The 16,999-nt window shown below is 50.0% G+C and overlaps 2 protein-coding genes across 2 annotated transcripts; both read left to right on the forward strand.

Annotated features, from left to right (window-relative positions):
• Window positions 1–4,037: 4,037 nt before the first annotated feature.
• On the forward strand, window positions 4,038–6,042 carry LOC117855169 (uncharacterized). The gene is made up of 2 exons (XM_034737462.2): window positions 4,038–5,162; window positions 5,359–6,042. Exon 1 carries the CDS (start codon window positions 4,554–4,556, stop codon window positions 5,106–5,108), a length of 555 nt encoding a protein of 184 aa, XP_034593353.1. The 5' UTR covers window positions 4,038–4,553; the 3' UTR covers window positions 5,109–5,162; window positions 5,359–6,042.
• A 6,692-nt stretch (window positions 6,043–12,734) lies between these two features.
• On the forward strand, window positions 12,735–16,999 carry LOC117854411 (protein RICE SALT SENSITIVE 3). The gene is made up of 7 exons (XM_034736596.2): window positions 12,735–13,385; window positions 13,570–13,620; window positions 13,736–13,864; window positions 14,945–15,050; window positions 15,543–15,584; window positions 15,693–15,749; window positions 15,914–16,999. The coding sequence occupies exons 1-7, from the start codon at window positions 13,237–13,239 to the stop codon at window positions 16,742–16,744; spliced, it is 1,365 nt and encodes a 454-aa protein (XP_034592487.1). The 5' UTR covers window positions 12,735–13,236; the 3' UTR covers window positions 16,745–16,999.

The following is a 16,999-nucleotide window of genomic DNA, read 5'->3' on the forward strand; positions in this document are numbered from 1 at the left end:
AATTAGAGCTTTCGGCTTACTTATATCTTGTTGCTTAATCTACTGCCTTTTTGCATAAGCCGATTAGATTTGTTCCTAGTGTTGCTACTGTAGCGTTGTTTAGTTTACTCTAGCAGTATTCTTCACCAACGTTACTTGGTAATCGGTTGTATTATAGCCGATTTCTTTATTACAGCAAATCAGCCGATTCGCTGATAAGCTTCCTCGAGATAGGAACTTTAGCCGATCGCAACCTCTGGGATCTGACACGTTTCTTTCCTTGCCAATCAACAGGTCAGATTGGCTGGCACGCCGCGCGAACCGCACCAGAGCGATCACCCGAACAGGAGTTAAGCAGATTCTCCCGGGTCGTGTGTCCGACGCTAGAGATTCAATCGGCCAATCTTTAGCGCCAACAGGTAGCAAAGTCTAATCAATGTCATGATCGTGTAATTGAACATAGACATGGTAACACGATGAGAGGGCATTAACTTCGACCAGGCAGACTCGCTGCAGGAAGGCCTTGCATGCGCCCCTATCGACTCAATGATGTCATTATGCTTCCGTGAGATACTGATAAGACCCGACCGAAGCATCGGCTCTCAATGGTAGCACGCTGACGTCAGATGCGTGACGGTTAGCAATGCAAGGGGTAAAGATCTATCGGACCTAGCATATATAAAGTAGTAAAAGCATGCAGAGTCTACCAATCGATACGATCTAATAACTATGAACATTTAAACAAGGCAAGGAAGCCGATGATTACAATCTAACCAGATCTAAGCCGTTCGAAAACAAGCAGAATATTGGACAAAGTCTAGAAAGTTCTATTTCCAATCTAAGATAATTTGGTAACTAGCCACACGTCAATATTTGAATACAATACTTAACTTAGAAAGTTCTGATAGAGGTCGTAATGACCGGGTGACGGTACTTACAAGCTCGCCTGAGATCGAAGCCGATGCAACTTTGCGTGCTAGAAGAAACTCGTTGAATCTACTCTACTCCTACGGTTTTGATGGTGTGGCGCCAAAAGGTTGTATTGATTGATTGACGATTATTATTTACAAGGCTCACGGCTTTATACTCATATCGTGGACCAAGCTAAAACCATAGTCGATTACGACATGTCTATATTACAGTTATTCCTAAAAACTACTAAAGATAAATCTCCACGCTCTCCCTTATTTGGTGAAGTCAATTCTGCTTCGGATTGGGCCCGCCTAGACTTCCATCGGTTCCCGGAATCATGCCCAACAACGGTCAATCTTGGTCAACGCGGCTTCATCAGTGGCCCTTTTCTCTCTTCCTCATCGGTTGTCAGAACCTTATCCACAACGGTTGACTCTTGTCAAAAACTGGTGTCAACACAAACCTCCAATTTTCGAATATAATATTATATTCCAAAACTATCTTCCCTTGACAACATCTTCAAAGGTCTCGAACCGATATCCTTTCAAAATTAAAAGACTCATTGCCACAATCATAATTACTTCTCCTGGATTTTATGATAACATCCTCCCCATTTTTCGGGATTCACATTGAAGAAATTATTATATAACCACTCAAATCCCCTTTGTAATCGTCACTAACCGACACAAGCTTTTTATCGCGTTCGCAACCAAAAATTGAATCTTTTGCTTCACGTGCCCGTCGACTACTCCATCGCTCCACCATCGGTCGTCAAGACACTCCAGATCAACAATGGTGACTGTCTCTTCCATCCCGCAGGTACCATGTGCTCTACTGTTCAATTTCCTCTTTTCTTGATCCGATCTAGCCATCGCATTATGGACCCTCATTTATTTGCAATCCTTGGCCCCCTTGTAGGAACTTAGGAACAATTTGTTGATTCCCATAGCCAATACGCAGTCGTGCTATTTCCTGGGGCCCATGGGTAGCGAAGATCCAACAGATTTCATAAATGCCGAAACTATGAAGATCCCTTTTAAGCAATCCACAATCAACCTGTCAATCTGGAAAGGCACCTTCTGCTCATGGCCAAGCAATATCTCTGTTTGGAGAAATTGGTACCTTCGCATAGCGGCCGAAAAGAAAACAAACTTGGAAGATTTCAAAATCGGCCATTGTATCAAACTCTCTCTAGCTGAGATGGAAAAGAACGAACCCCTTTCTTGCAGTTGCTGCATATTTTTTGTCCGATGTTGTGAATGCATTTCTATTCACTTAGGGCCCAATGCCTCCAATTCTGCTAGATGTGTTTATGCTGACAGGTCTTGAAGGACCAAACCCTCCTATAGGATCAAATCTAAAAATATGAATGGTAGGTATGGTTACATCTCCTCATACAGTAAGGCAACCGGCATAATCACTAATGAAGAACATGCCCTTTTTCTGAATATGTGGCTCGAAAGGTTTGTGTTGTGTGGATCCACCGTCTGCCCAACAGCAAATATGCTGATCTTTGTAGAACAACTGTCTCAAAGCAAAAGGCTTCCTCTTGGAAAATTTCTTCTTGGATCTGTATATCACCTGATGCACCATACGTCAATTAAGCTGAGGGCCAGCGAAATTATCAGGACTGGTAGCCTATGGTGGTTTATTCAGCTCTAGCTTACTGTCTACATAGCCAAAGGCCAAGGAATAAATCTCTTGTCATGTACTTTCCTCAACAATCATACCGAAGAAGAAGAATCTCAGCGCCAATGTAAATCTCATGGAGAAGCATCATCTAGGATTACAAGCTGTCCACCATCGGCACCAGAAGCTTCTTAATTCTTTAAACTCTTTTACAGTGATTTTGGGGAAAATGCAACAACATGGTGCGCATATGCAGATATCGACCCGTTCAAATTTCCAAAGAGTTCCGTCTTTTCAAAGTCTTGCCCACCTGAACTGTTCATATTATTTTTTATAACATATGCAACCTCTTGTGTCCTCCCAACTGATTTTGCCAATGGTTGATTCACACTCCTTTTTATGAATTCTATCATCCCACGACCTTTGCTCGCCAGCTTGGATTTTGGTCAGATCCCAAATAACTTATTTTTCATTAGTAAAGTTAAAGCAAGGGACACACTCTCCACTAGTTCAGAATATGAAAGCCTGAGTCTCTTTGCCCCTAGTTACGGGAAAGATTTTGTGCTAACAGTTGATGCGCTCGTCTGCCCGCGTTAGCACGGCAAATCCCACGGGTACAGCTGGGGAAAAGAACAAGACATCAAAAATGATAGCAAAGCAGCCGCTTGCCCCGCAAGCCCACCTCAACAAAACGAAAATGCCGTAGCGCACACACCCTGTCGCCCACACCTACGGGATGGCCTCCTGGGACCCTTCTCCTTGATGAGCGGTGATGCGCCGCACAAGGCCACTGCAGGGTCCCATCCCCCACCCGCTCGTGCTGTCCCTCACCCCACGATACGCTTCCTCCCGCGTGAAACGGCGGCCAACGGACCCTTGACACGTCGCAGTGGTGGTGTCCAGTTCAAGCGGCGTCATCCTCAGGCCATTTTCAGTGAGGTTTCATGGGCAATAAATGAGCTGCCATGTAGGCAATTGTGAGGACATGACACATTATTTATGAGGTGAGAAAAGAAAATAGTTTAATGGCGATGAAGCGATGTGTATACTCTTTCCAAGAATGTTGTATCTTGCATGTAGCCTTGTAAATAACAAAGGATGAATCTAGGTATTGTATGAGCTATTTCATCCGTGAACTAAATATTATTTTTACATATGTGGCAATCTTGAAAAAAAAATGTGAAACCTTTCATTAAGCATGGGTGGGACCATGACTCATGAGTGCGTGACCGTCCAGGTGACAAGGAGGGACGTTTCTAGCGTGGCCCCCACAGGTCATCGTCCGTTCGCGTGTGCACAACTGTGTGTCCGTGTCGGTCCTGCCTCCGCCACGCTTTATTGCTCGCGGCGAGTAGACGACAAAACAGTCCGAGGGAAAGCAAAATGACAGGGATGTGCATGCCTGCTGGTTTCACTGACCTGTGGGTCCTAGCAACCCGCGGTCCCAGCGGTGTAGAGAAGTAAAGTCGCTGTGCTCTGTTCGGCGCCGCTCGTTCGCACGACGGATGGCAGGCAGAGGCACCGGCAGCTGTGTCCTGTGTGTGGATGCGAAGTTGCCAGGACGCAGACCTCTGGAGACGGCGGACGGCGGAGACTGGAGAGGGAGAGCGCGGTCGTCCAAGGACTGCTCGTACAGTAGCATCGCACAGAGCTGGCGTCATGCCGGACGCATGAGTTCACATGGGAATGGAGGCGGTGTGCGCACAGCGTTTACTGATGGTCCCCGGCGACACGTCAAATCTCGCGGCGGCTGCGCCGTGCTCCCTCCTGCCACACCCAGGGCGGCAGCGCCCCAGACCCCAACCCACCAGGTAATCTCTCTACGGTTACGCCGCGCGCCCGCCCCCCATTTCACGAGGCCGGAGCCGGACAACCATCGCTGACAAAAAGGCACAGCCTACCTGCTCTCCCTCGTTCGGCCTTTGCGTTGTGGCAAAGACACACTCCTGAGCGGTCCGAGCAGACTAGACAACGCCGACGTTGCCGCACCCGCACCCAACAAACCCTACACCTTTCTGCTCTTCAGAGTCCGGATGGACATGGATCCCACGTTAGGGGCTGTGTTGAGCCACGGTGGAGCCGGTGGCGGGGCGGTGGGAGGAGGAGACGGCGGCGGCGACGCGCACTACAGGGGCGTGAGGAAGCGGCCGTGGGGCAGGTACGCTGCCGAGATCCGGGACCCGTGGAAGAAGACGCGGGTGTGGCTGGGCACGTTCGACACCCCCGTGGAGGCCGCCCTCGCGTACGACCGCGCCGCGCGCACCCTCCGCGGCGCCAAGGCCAAGACCAACTTCCCCGACCACGCCGGCGGCGGCGGCCGCCACCGCCACCAGCAGCAGCACCTCCACCTGGCGCGGCCGTTCTCGCGCCAGCCCCTGCCGCAGGCCGTCCCGTTCGGCGGCGTCGACCTCGACTGCCCTTCCCCGTGGCATTTCGTCTACCTGCAGCCCGAGGCAGCCGACACCGCGCTCCCCCTCGCCGCGACGCAGCCGGCGGCCGCACCGCCGCCGTCGACGGCGCTGGAGCTCAGCACTGGCCAAACGCGGGGCGGCCTTCCGTTCGACCTCAACGAGGCGCCGTCGTGCTGATGCCGGCCCGGATCGTGACGCCGCAGCTGCAAAGTGTAGAGAGGCTGCGAGCAGGTGAGGGCCGGACGAGGGGAGTGCGGAGCACTGGTCCGCCCGGCTAGCTAGCTGTACATACCTATTTAAGGAAAGTTGAGCCGTGTCTTTGTTGGGCTCGCTCGTTTGTTCTCGTTTAAGCGTTGCCATTTCTGGTGCCCTGTGTCGGTAATGGTGGGGTGGTGGAATGATGAACAGTATGCTTGTTTCACCGCAGGAGGGTGGTGGTGTTTAGCACTTCAGCGCGGTAAAAACGGCAGTGGATTCGGCTTAGTGGTTTCCGCCGCCGACGGCGCTCCGCGAGGAGAAAGGAGAGGAGGCGCGCTCGTGCGGTCGTCGGGGTCGTGCCGTCGTGCGTGCCCGCTGCCCAGGCTGCTGTACTTTTTCGGCCAGGCGATCGCCCATTCGCCCGGGCAACACTTGCACATGCGCTCTGTTTTCCCGGATAATGCTTCCGGGCCAAAAATCCACTGCGACAGTGGAGTGTAACTTCGTGCACATGGGGGACGGATGCTGTCACGCTGCCGCTACCTACGCGACATGATATGGGTTCACAACCGTAATCAGTCTGTCGAGATGAAACGCGCACGGGCCAAACCCTTTCTGTAAATAGCCGTGTCTACAAAGATTGCTCCGTTGCCTATCTTGCGTTCAGGCGATCAGGCCCAGAGCGAAGTATCCTTTTTAAGTTATGGTTGTGTCAGGTTAACGTGGGTATTCACTGTCTGGCAGTGCCATGAAATATCATATAGATATCCCTCGCAAAAACAAAATCATATGGATATCAATTGGTGAATCAGAATCCCAACAACCCAGAGAAATCGTGGAGCAGAGGAACTGGAGTGCTATTGTACTCTGCTTGTGGAACATCAATGGGAAATTTTCCTCTGCTTGATGCATCTCTGCCATAAATAGTCAGCCTGTCTAGTTCACGCTTCCAGATGGGCTTACGCTTAGCGTCCTCGCCTCCTCGGAGTTTTATCTTTTTTTCACGACAACATTTCCTTTTGGAAACAAGATTCGTACGAGTGCTTTGGATGTAAAACCCAGGCAACCTTGGTTCAAACCATGGCCCGTATGATCATCGAGTTCTGAGTCTTATCGATAGCCAACCACAACCAGGGACTGTAACGCTTTTCACACTGACAACGGTCATCGCCTAGCAGCACCACATGGCTTCCGCGAACGAGAGAGGAGACGGACGGAGAAATGTGAAGGAACCCACATCAAAGGAAGGCGGAAGCGCGACAGAAAAGTTGTGGCTTCGGAACGAGAAATCAGAAGATTGGGTTGTGTGGTTGCGGCCTTTTAAGCTAATACTCTGGGCTCATTTAAGTGGGCCAACTTGTAGTTGCCCTTGGGATGATGGACCTTTCCAATCGATCGAGCTCTGTACAGGCCAGAAATCGATCTCTGAGCTCTGTACAGGCCACAAATCGATCCCTGAGAGGTGGCGGGCTCTCGTGACCATCCTGGTTGGTTTTGCTTGCATAAGGACACATCATTCATTTCACTTGGGCATCATCTTTCTGTTTTGAGGCCATTTATAGTGTTGAGTAATATGGGCCTAGCCCATTAATAATTTCAGAGAAATATAGCAAAAGGTCCATTCACGCATGAGAAAAATAAAAAGATGTATTTCTTTAGTCACACCTTACTGGTGCAGGTGAAGCAAGGCCAATTTAAAAAGCAAATTGTTCTTTACCCTATTAGCTCCTATGGACGGAGGGAGGAGAAAGAGCACATGTACGAGAGAGAAAGGACGGCAAAAGATTTTTAAGGAAGCGTTTCAGTTGTTAAGTTTATCATCGCGGCCCATCTTAATTTGAAGGGTTTTTGTTACACCAGGACTCGCTGAGCACATGTTTCAGATCAAACCATGACACTTGTATACTTTTTATGTAAATTTTCCAAGAAAAAGATTCCAGGATTTGAAGCAGTCACATATGTGTCAGTCTTGACGCTTACAAGCGTATCATCCAACTCTCAGAAGCTGTTCGTTTGTACTGGCTATATAGGCAGCTCCAGCTGCACAATATAACAGGTCCACAGGTCAGCCTCATGCTGCTCACTCGGTTGTTGCAGCTGCAGCTACAGCGCAACAGCAGCAATCTCTACCGAACATTGCCTCAAAGTTAATTAAGTCCCGCCGCACACATTCTTCATCGTCGTGGTTGACACACGAGGAGTTTGTTGTCTGTGCACTAAGTTAGTTCGCTCTCTCTGTCTCTTAGTTTAAAGGTGTCACAAACACCATGGAATCGGTATATGTAATAATATAAATGCCAAATTCCCACGTGAACAATTGTGGATGACAATAAACTTGACATGGGCAGTTCGAGTCGATACACGTTTTGGCGGAACATGGCCGAGTCTGGCACGTTACGCTGGTGCTGGACTGACTGCAGACTCGCACTGCATTCTTCGATGACTTTTGCACCTCCATTGACATTTTGCAGCACACATACTTGTCAACTGGGTTCTCAGCGCTTGCCATGTGTCTGCTGGCTTGAATCACGATCTTATAAATCGTATATCTACGATTTTCGTTCAAATCTCCGCTTATAATTTTTGTATTGGTGCAAGCACGGATGATTAAGGAAATCAGTGAAGGGAAAGAAAAAGTCCAGAGTTGGAGGGCTGAAACCGGAGAAGTGGCCACAGAGAATCCTATCTTGGTCAGAGGGCTGCAGGCAGGCGGTCAAAGCGGAGGCCGTGGACGATTAGTTTAAGCAGCGTGTGTCACGGACAGAAGGGGACACCTCCCCCGCGATCCGTGCGCCCACGTTTACATCTCTCTAGTCATCATGATTCGCTTCGCCGCAACTCGCAACTTGCAAGTTGCAACTTGTGGCTAGTACACTTTAATCACGTAGCTTGCCCAGGCCAAATCCAGGATTATGCAACTTCACAGGCTTTTCACGGTGCTTTGTTACACAATTGATTGTCCATCTATATGAGCAAACTAGTTCATCAGCTTGTATCTTCAACAAAAATGCTGTGCAAAATTGTACCAAAATAACAAATTAAAATATAATCACTCGCAAGAAAAACAGAATCTAAAATATAGTTAAGCTGCATGAGAACTTCCAAAATAAAAGTGGCCAAGATATATACGAACAGATAAGTATGCAATTCAACTCAGTTCATGAATTTTGAGAGGGCGTTGTTCTTGTGCATCTTTCCACTTGTATACAAGATCATCCCTTGCTGCTGATGTCAAAGTAACTTTCATTAAGCCCACCATTAGTACGGCTAGCAATTGTTTACGGGTGCCGACTGAGGAGTCACCTGCTCTCAGCTGCCACGCACGTGCGCACGTAGCACCCCTGTCCAAGCTAAAGTTATTGCCAAAGCAATGTCCTAATCAGGCTTTTTACAGGCACACCTCATAATCACCAGCCTCCACGCGAAGCTGACAAGCCCGTGGTAATTAACGTTGTATAAATAGCTGTTGGGGAGAAGGTATATTTACCATGGGGTTAATCAACATAGCCAGCAGTACGGATAAGTTCGAATCAAATGCACCAGGGTTTTTTTACAGTACAGCTTGACGTACAGCTTGTAGTTTCACTACTCACTAATTAATTTACTACGGTTTTTTAACCTGATGTGAGCTGATGATAAATATGTCGGTTCGAGCTAGTTTGAGTGTCCTTTCGTACTGAGTTTTTGAGTGAAACGCATTTTCAAGATCAGTAACATCAGCATACTCTAATCAGTGTGTGGAACATTGGGTGGAAGAAGATGAGGGTAAAAATTTGAAACACATGATTGCCATACACGCCGCTTGTAGTTTTTACATGTACTCCTTCCGGAAATTGCAAACATAGTCTCTGGTATAGTTGGGCATAAGAATGTTACGTTCCAGGGTAATGCTACGGTACACCTTTTACCTCTAAGGAGGTAAGATGTGAATGAAATCAATTAGAAAATAAAGAAAAAAAAATCTCAGCGCCATTATCTCTTCAAGTCCCGGTCATACACATGCATGCATACCGTTAATATATCTGCGCCATTATCTCCTTTATTTAGTCCAGTCATACCCATGCCATTAATATATCTGGGCCATTATCTCCTCAAGTCCCGGTCATACATGCATGCATGCCGTCATAAACTTTTCATCTACGTGTTTGCTGTTTGGTGCACAAAATCATGTGTTCGGTTACACAAAATTTGTACAAAGCTATGACATATTCGCTACAAGGTAACACAATTACGCCGGCTATTAATAATTATTGAAATTCCATATGAAGTTAAAAAAAATTCCACATTTGTCATGTTGAAATTTAGAGCTGCCAGGCGAGTCCAGATTGTATTTGTAAAAAACAGGTTCCACTAAAAACGTCGAGGAGCCATATTTACTAATACGCGGTTTTCTGGTTTTGTGGAGATTAGGTTTTTTTCGTACGCAAGTTTGTTGGGAGATCCAAACACGATTTTAGGGGTAGTTACGCTAAAATAGGTTTCGTGGAAAGTAGTTTTCATAAAACTACAGATCCAAACAACCCCATAGTCTGCAAAATTATAATGTGAATAAAAATAATCCCTAAGATGTCTCTTGTGAGGACTAAGGAATACGCGAAATTTCTAGATTTGTTGCAGGCCATGTTCACGTGAGAGGGGGGAAAGGAATCATTAGATCCAATACAATAACACATGGAAGTTAGATCTAATAGGAAGATATTTGCCCCTATTTTCGGACTTTAAATGCATATAATAAATATTTAATGTAGGAGGTAATATATCTTTAGATCTACGTTCAATCCTTTTTTTTAATTTTCTGAAAAGCTCCCGAAAGATTTTCTGTCCGGCTTGTATGCCAGTTTTTTTTTCATTCTCATGTAATGTGTGCATTAGTGTTGTGTAACATCTCATTCTCTGTCTTTAATGGGCAAATTAAGGGCCAAAGTGGAACAAAACGAGCAAAAAAGTTGCCTTGGCATTGTATTTTTTAGAATTATAGAGAAATCCAACCTATGTTTGCAATCGAAGAGAGTGTACATAGTCCTTCACTTCAGTAGCATGTTTACTCTCGAATTTGTAAATCGACGTTCGTGCAGCGGTGTATTCCCGAGTTATATCTTAATATAAAGATATACAATTCTTTTGCGTATTTGATAAAAAGGTATCGTGTTCGTTGAGCTGAATTTTGATGCATACTATTTTATCGTTTGTTAACAATTCCATGTTATGGCAGGACCTTGAGATGTAGTTGATGATGCCTCACCGCAAACTGAAGTAAACAAGCCGACTACAATTGGATACTGCTTTGTGGACGTCCTTAACAGTTATAACACCACCACTCTTGACATCGCCCGTGTAGGGAAAAAAAAAAAGGGGGGGGGGGGGGGGGGGGGGGGGGGGTGGCAACGGATGGCCCCTGCCACTTGAGCGACAAGGTATCTCTGCCCTCATTTTTCTACTCGTTCCCCGAGAGGTCGTCCTAGACATCTAGCGCCTCCAAATCCACGCTCGCACCCTTCTCCAGGCATGGCGTTAGGTTTAACGGAATGGGCAAGAAGAGAGAGCCTCCAACAGACCAACACCTACCGCATGCACCGTCCTAGTACTTTGTTTTGCATGGCAAAACTACTGCCAATGGCAGTTTGAACAAACCCTCCAAATTTCCACGACCATTACGTAGAGTAGTGTACGTATCTAGAGAGAGTTTCTTTCTACTCTCTCTCTCTCTATATATACCTAAGCAAAGAGAGCTTCTTGACCACGGTCAGAGAGGCTCAGAGCTCGGAAGAGAAAAGCAGGTGTTACCCCGATACAAAGCTACGACTTTAGATGTGCAGGCATTATATGCGACTGATGCCACTTTTGACCCTACCCACTGACATTACCGCTGTCGCTTGCGGCTCGTTGACGCTTGACACACAAGCTTTTTTCGTTATTGGAGACCTTGCATGCACGGCCCATTCCGCCTTCGTTCTCTACTCTCAAGACTCGTATGCCGCGCGCCTTGCATCTTTACATCAACGTTTTGCTTTCGTACAAATACACGTGGCACGTTTCACGTTTGCACACTTCATTATTTATCAAGGCTGCAATGGAAATACTCCTGTCTGATATGTACTTGCAGCTATAGCCTAACTCTGACTAAACCAGCAAACCTTGCCCTTGGCCAGTGTGGCCTTACGTGTTCATATGGTCGCCTAGCTAATTGATGTGTCAGCGCTCGAGTATACCTGTGTAGAAAAATCAAGCTGCTGTAACGGCACTGATGAAGGAGCTCGAGTATACGTGTGTGTGTACCGTGTACGTAGTTGCACAAGGATTTTTTCGTTTTGCATTGACACCACCCCAGTTTGCCATTTATGTGTGTGGCACAGGCACAGCAAGTACAAAGTCATCGATAGTTTAGCGGGACCAGACACAAATAGTAATACAGACAAAACGGTCGCTTTCCCGAGCATACACACACACAAAAATTCGCGAAGGTACCAATAAAAACATTTCAACCCTCTACTATATCAATAGCATACTCGGTGGACTTTTCTACACGAGGACCACGGAACGGAGGCACATCCCCACTCCAATGAAAACTCTGAGTTCCCCTTGCGCAAAAAAAAAAGAAAAGAAAACTTTGAGTACCACAACATGAAAGAAGAATTCCTGGAAATTCCCGCGCTGGCGCTGCGTCCGGGGCCTGATCGAACCGGGCCGGAGGAGGGGCTCTCGCCTTTCTCGCTCGCGTGTTTTGTTTTTAATTTGATCCTTTTCAAAAACTATTTTTATATTTGGACCCTAACGAAACTTATTCTAAAAATGGACCCTTTTTCCTAGCGTCGCATCTCGATGTGAGGCCGCCCAACGCTGAGCCTTACTATGTCATCTCCAACGTGGACTCGCCCATCACGCTGGCCCCAAGGCTCAACGTTGGACCCGTTAACGCCGAGCCACAGACCACGGCGTGACCCCGCGCCACGCCGAGTAACAACCTTAGAGTAACAACTTAGGAACCACCTTGCAAACATAAGGTTCCAACAAACCTAAGGTTAAAAAAACATCTATTCAAATCAAATCCACAAGCATAGAAGGGCGGAGGAGGTGGAGGATTACCTTGTTGATGAAATTTGGGACCCGATCTTACCTCACTCCATGCACATTTGAGGCCTAAGGTTTTGGGTGCCCTTTGGAAGATGAGAGAGGTGGAGTTGGAAGGAAAAGAATGGATAGAAGAGGGGAAGAAGAAGGCTGGCACGGTGTATAAGGATGTTGACCTTGACGTGGCGTGTGGACACGTCGTGGTACGTGGCTCGACGTTAACAAGCTCAACGTCGAGCCATGGGGCTAGCACGACGGGTGAGTCCATGCTGTAGATGACGTGGGAAGGCTTAGCGTTGGGAGGCCTCACGCCGAGTAACCGACCTCAGCGTAAGGTGATGCGGCGTCGGGAAAGGGTTCATTTTTAAAATAAGTTCTGCTGAGGGTTCAAATGTAAAAATAGTTTTCGAAATGGATCAAATTGAAAAAAACACATCGCTCGCCGGCTCTTCGCACCGCAAGTCCGCAATACCGAGGAGGCTGGGGTTCTGCAGCGTGGCATGGGGGGTAAGCGGCAGAGAGGAAATAAAGCTGGGCATAGAAGAAGGGGGATGGGGGACCCGGCCGGGCCGCTTTTACTTTTGGCGCTGCCAACTTCTGGGTCGCCAAAGAGTGGAGAAAAAAACACGCATGGGGTGCCGTGAGCAGCGACTCGGTTTACCCTCCCGGGCTCCCCCCCCTGCCCAAGTTAAAAACAGCAATCAGAGAGAGACGGCCAGGCCAGCAGACGCAGCGTGAGACGAGAGGGGACTGGGGAGAGAGCTAAGCTAGCACTCTCCGGCAAGTCTCTCGGCTGGGAAGGAAAGACCAGGCAGAGGGCGATCAAAAGGAGGCCGGCCGGGTAGCAGCTAGCCAGAGACGCCTAGCTGCTGTAGCCACCGTGAGCTTCGGGAGCTAGCGCGTCAAGGCCTTCAGGGTAGAAGAGCTTTTACCCGCGACGCTAGCACCAGCTAGCGTTCGTCCGAGGGAGAGAGAGCAAGGGGAAATAACTAGCAAGCAGCGAGGCGGGAGCAAGCAAGGCAAGGGGAGTGGGAGGGAAATGGTGGGCTCGGGCGCGGCTGGGGGCGGCGGGGATCACGCGCGGAGCAAAGAGGCCGCGGGGATGATGGCGCTCCACGAGGCCCTCCGCAACGTCTGCCTCAGCTCGGACTGGACGTACTCCGTCTTCTGGACCATCCGTCCCCGCCCGTATGCGCCCTGTCCTTCCTTGCTTCCTTCGTCATGTCCTCTCTTTGCTTCCTATTATTGCTCCGAGTTTTACCATCTCCCCGCTTGCAAATAAACATGCATGCGACGAGTTACGGCGAGTGATTTTTGCTGGGCTAATGATTCCTCTCTCTCTCTCTCTCTCTCTCTCTCTGCGTGCCTGCAGGCGGTGCCGCGGCGGCAACGGGTGCAAGGTCGGCGACGACAACGGCAGCCTGTGAGTGCTTGATACTTGTGATTTGCTATTACTCTCGATTAATTTGCCTGCTTGATTATGTTGCCGGTGCTCATCACCACCAATAATCTGCTGTCTGCTCTGGGCACGCATGCAGGATGCTGATGTGGGAGGACGGGTTCTGCCGGCCGCGGGTGGCGGAGTGCCTGGAGGACATCGACGGCGAGGACCCGGTGCGGAAGGCCTTCATCAAGATGTCCATCCAGCTCTACAACTACGGAGAAGGGTGGGTACTGGGTAAGGTGCAGTGCAGGCAGTCGTCGTTCGTGCGCGTGCAATTTTTCCCGCACAGTCCGCCGCTAGCTCGGCTATGGCTGCTAGCTAGTTGTAGGCTCGACGACGACGACCGTATGAAGCTAGCTGGATGACAGGACGCCGGCCTCCACCTCTAATTAGCCCGGCAAATTCGCGCGCGGCCGTGCCCCGGCTGTCCCCAGTGCTCCGATTAGGACCAGAGCGCCCCGCCCTGTGCGCCGAGTGTGATTGATGCTAATACTCGAGCTCGTTCATTAGTGCCGTGGTTGCAGCTTGATTTGGACGGAGGAGAGAGAGAGAGGGATGGACAGAGAGAGAAAAGAGGAACGGGGATGGGATGGGTGCGTGTGCTTTCATCTTTTCACTTTGTTCCGTCTTATTCTTACCAAGACGCAGCAGAGGTCTTTTCAGTTTTACTACTAGTGTTATTAACCTGTGTGGTAACTAGTACTACTGCTGATCTGCGTGGTAATTAACGAGAGAGCTAGCTTAGATCAGTAGCTAGTAGCATGCGTGGTGTGTAGGGGGTAATTATGTGTGTGGTGTAGGTGAGCTTAACGCGGCCATTTTTGAAGTCGTGGCTGCTGCTCGCTAGCTGCTTTTGGCGAGGACTACGGACCGGGGCGCTGTCACGTGCGGGGCACGTTGGTTGGAGTGGGGCGGTGCCTCGTGAGGCATAAACAAATCCCCGCGCGTCAGTGGGGTTAATTGCCGGATCAATCTGTGATTAACAAATCCCAGATTATGCTACGCTACGCTCACAGCCAGATGCTACACAGCAGCGCTTGTCAGCAGCAGCAATTTCTTCGGTTTGAGAGGATTGGTAAAACTTGTAGTAAAAGAGAGGAGCGAGAGGCATCGTCAGACATGCGTGTCACGACGTTACCTTGTCTCTCTGCGTGCCTGTGTGTTTCGGTCTGTTTTGATCGCTTTGTTGATGTACCGAGCTTTTGGGGGCATGCATGCATGCATGATCATGAGTGATGTGCTGAGACGATGGGTTTTGATCTTGGCTTTGGACCCTCACCCTCTCCTCTCCTGTCCTCTGCAGGCTGATGGGAAAGGTGGCCTCTGATAAATGTCACAAATGGGTCTTCAAGGAACCTTCTGAATGCGAGCCCAACATCTCCAACTACTGGCAGAGCTCTTTCGACGCAGTACGTACCATCATCAACTGTGTCCCTGCATCCTTCCTTTCTCTTTCTGCGGCTCTGCCCCCCTGCTTTGGGTTGGGTGAGTGAGACCTCACTGCTCAACCAGCAGCTCCATCCCTGCACATCAAATGGCTAGTGTACTCTGCTGCCATGGCGTGTACCGGTTGGCATGGCCATGGCCATGGACCATGGCTTTACCGGACCGCACTGCGGTAGGTTTCGAGGTTTTACTTGGCAGTTGGCACGCGGTAACAGGATACAAGCAGCAAGTAATAGGATAGAGACACGATGCATGCACAAACACATCCCCGGGGAGGTCCTCAGGCTTTGCATCAGATCTGCTCCACGAAAAGAAGAGACGAATGGGATGCTCGATCTGAGTAGCCATCTCCTGTCTGTCACCAAGAATTAACGCCACGATCGCAGTAACCTTTATTCCTGCATGCGGTTCTCTGTCGTCTTACCCTATTCCCCTACCGGCTTTTGCTTTTGCAGCTTCCTCCCGAATGGACCGATCAGTTCGCATCAGGCATCCAGGCAAGCATCATCAGCTGTTGCGAAATTTTGTCTTCTTGCTAATTAGTCTGAATTAATCAGAGCTCTAACCATGGAGATGATTTTTTTTCCTTTTTTTTTTGTCTGCAGACCATAGCTGTGATCCAAGCGGGGCATGGCCTCCTGCAGCTGGGTTCTTGCAAGATTGTGAGTGCCAATTGAAGGCCCTTCTTCCCACCACCTGTTTTCTTATTTTTGCATGACTTTTCATTTGTCGTTTCGTGTGGTCGCCGAGGACCGCCGGACGTGGACGTCTCAGCGGCGTCTCACGGAAGCGTAGGCGAAGCTAACAGCGACGTGACCCCGCGCAGATACCCGAGGACCTGCACTTCGTGCTGCGGATGCGACACATGTTCGAGTCGCTGGGCTACCAGTCGGGCTTCTTCCTCTCCCAGCTCTTCTCCTCCTCGCGGGGGGCCTCGCCGACGCCGCCGTTCCCGCTCAAGCAGCCGGCGCCGGCTGCCGCGCGCCCCCCGCCGCAGCTCTTCAACTGGCCGGGCCACCAGCCGCCGCAGCTCCCGCCGGCCGCGGGCGCGTCGCCGCTCTTCCCGCCAGGCCCCGCGGCCGCGTTCCACCCGTCGGCCGCGCGCCCGATGCCGCCGTTCCCTGGCGGCAAGCAGGACGAGGGCCACATGTTCCACCTCCCGCCAGCGCACCATGGCGGCGGCAAGCCGCCGCACATGGACGAGCAGCACCAGCAGCAGGCGATGGGGCCGGGCGGCGGGGAGGCTCCCGACGGCGACCTCCGGTGGCCTAACGGGCTGTCCTTCTTCACCGCCCTCACCGGGCGCGCGGACGACGCGAAGCTGCTGTTCGGCGGCCCCGGTGGAGGCGGAGGCGGCGCGGACGAGGAGAAGGCGGCGCCGGACGCCGCACAGGGCGGGGCCGAGAACGTGGAGGAGTACCTCAGCCTGGAGAGCCACTCGAACAAGGCGAGGAGGGTGGAGAGCGCCGCCCAGAGCACCAAGTTCAAGAGGAGCTTCACGTTGCCCGCGCGGATGAGCTCGCCGGCGTCGACGTCCCCGTCCGTGTCGGCCTCCACGGCACCGCCGCCGCCGCAGCAGCAGCAGCAAGGGATGGAGTACCGAGGCCCGCACGAGGGCGGCGTCTACTCGGACCTGATGGAGACGTTCTTGGAGTAGCCGTTCGTAGCCCTCGCTCGTCCGTAGCACGCATCACGATCGATCGGTTCAAGATCACTACGACAAGTGCACGTTTTGTTTCATTCTCTCCCTGCTCCCAACCTATGTTTTACGTTTGGAGTTTTAATCGCATATGTTTAATTAGATTTTTATTTTCTCCGTTTCTTTTCCTCGTGTACGTCTTCCTCTTCTTCTAGCAGTAGTTGTAGCAGCTCGATCGTAATGCAGAAAAACCTTGATGGATACTACATCGCA

Source organism: Setaria viridis, chromosome 5, assembly GCF_005286985.2.
Source record: "Setaria viridis chromosome 5, Setaria_viridis_v4.0, whole genome shotgun sequence".
Classification (NCBI taxonomy): domain Eukaryota; kingdom Viridiplantae; phylum Streptophyta; class Magnoliopsida; order Poales; family Poaceae; genus Setaria; species Setaria viridis.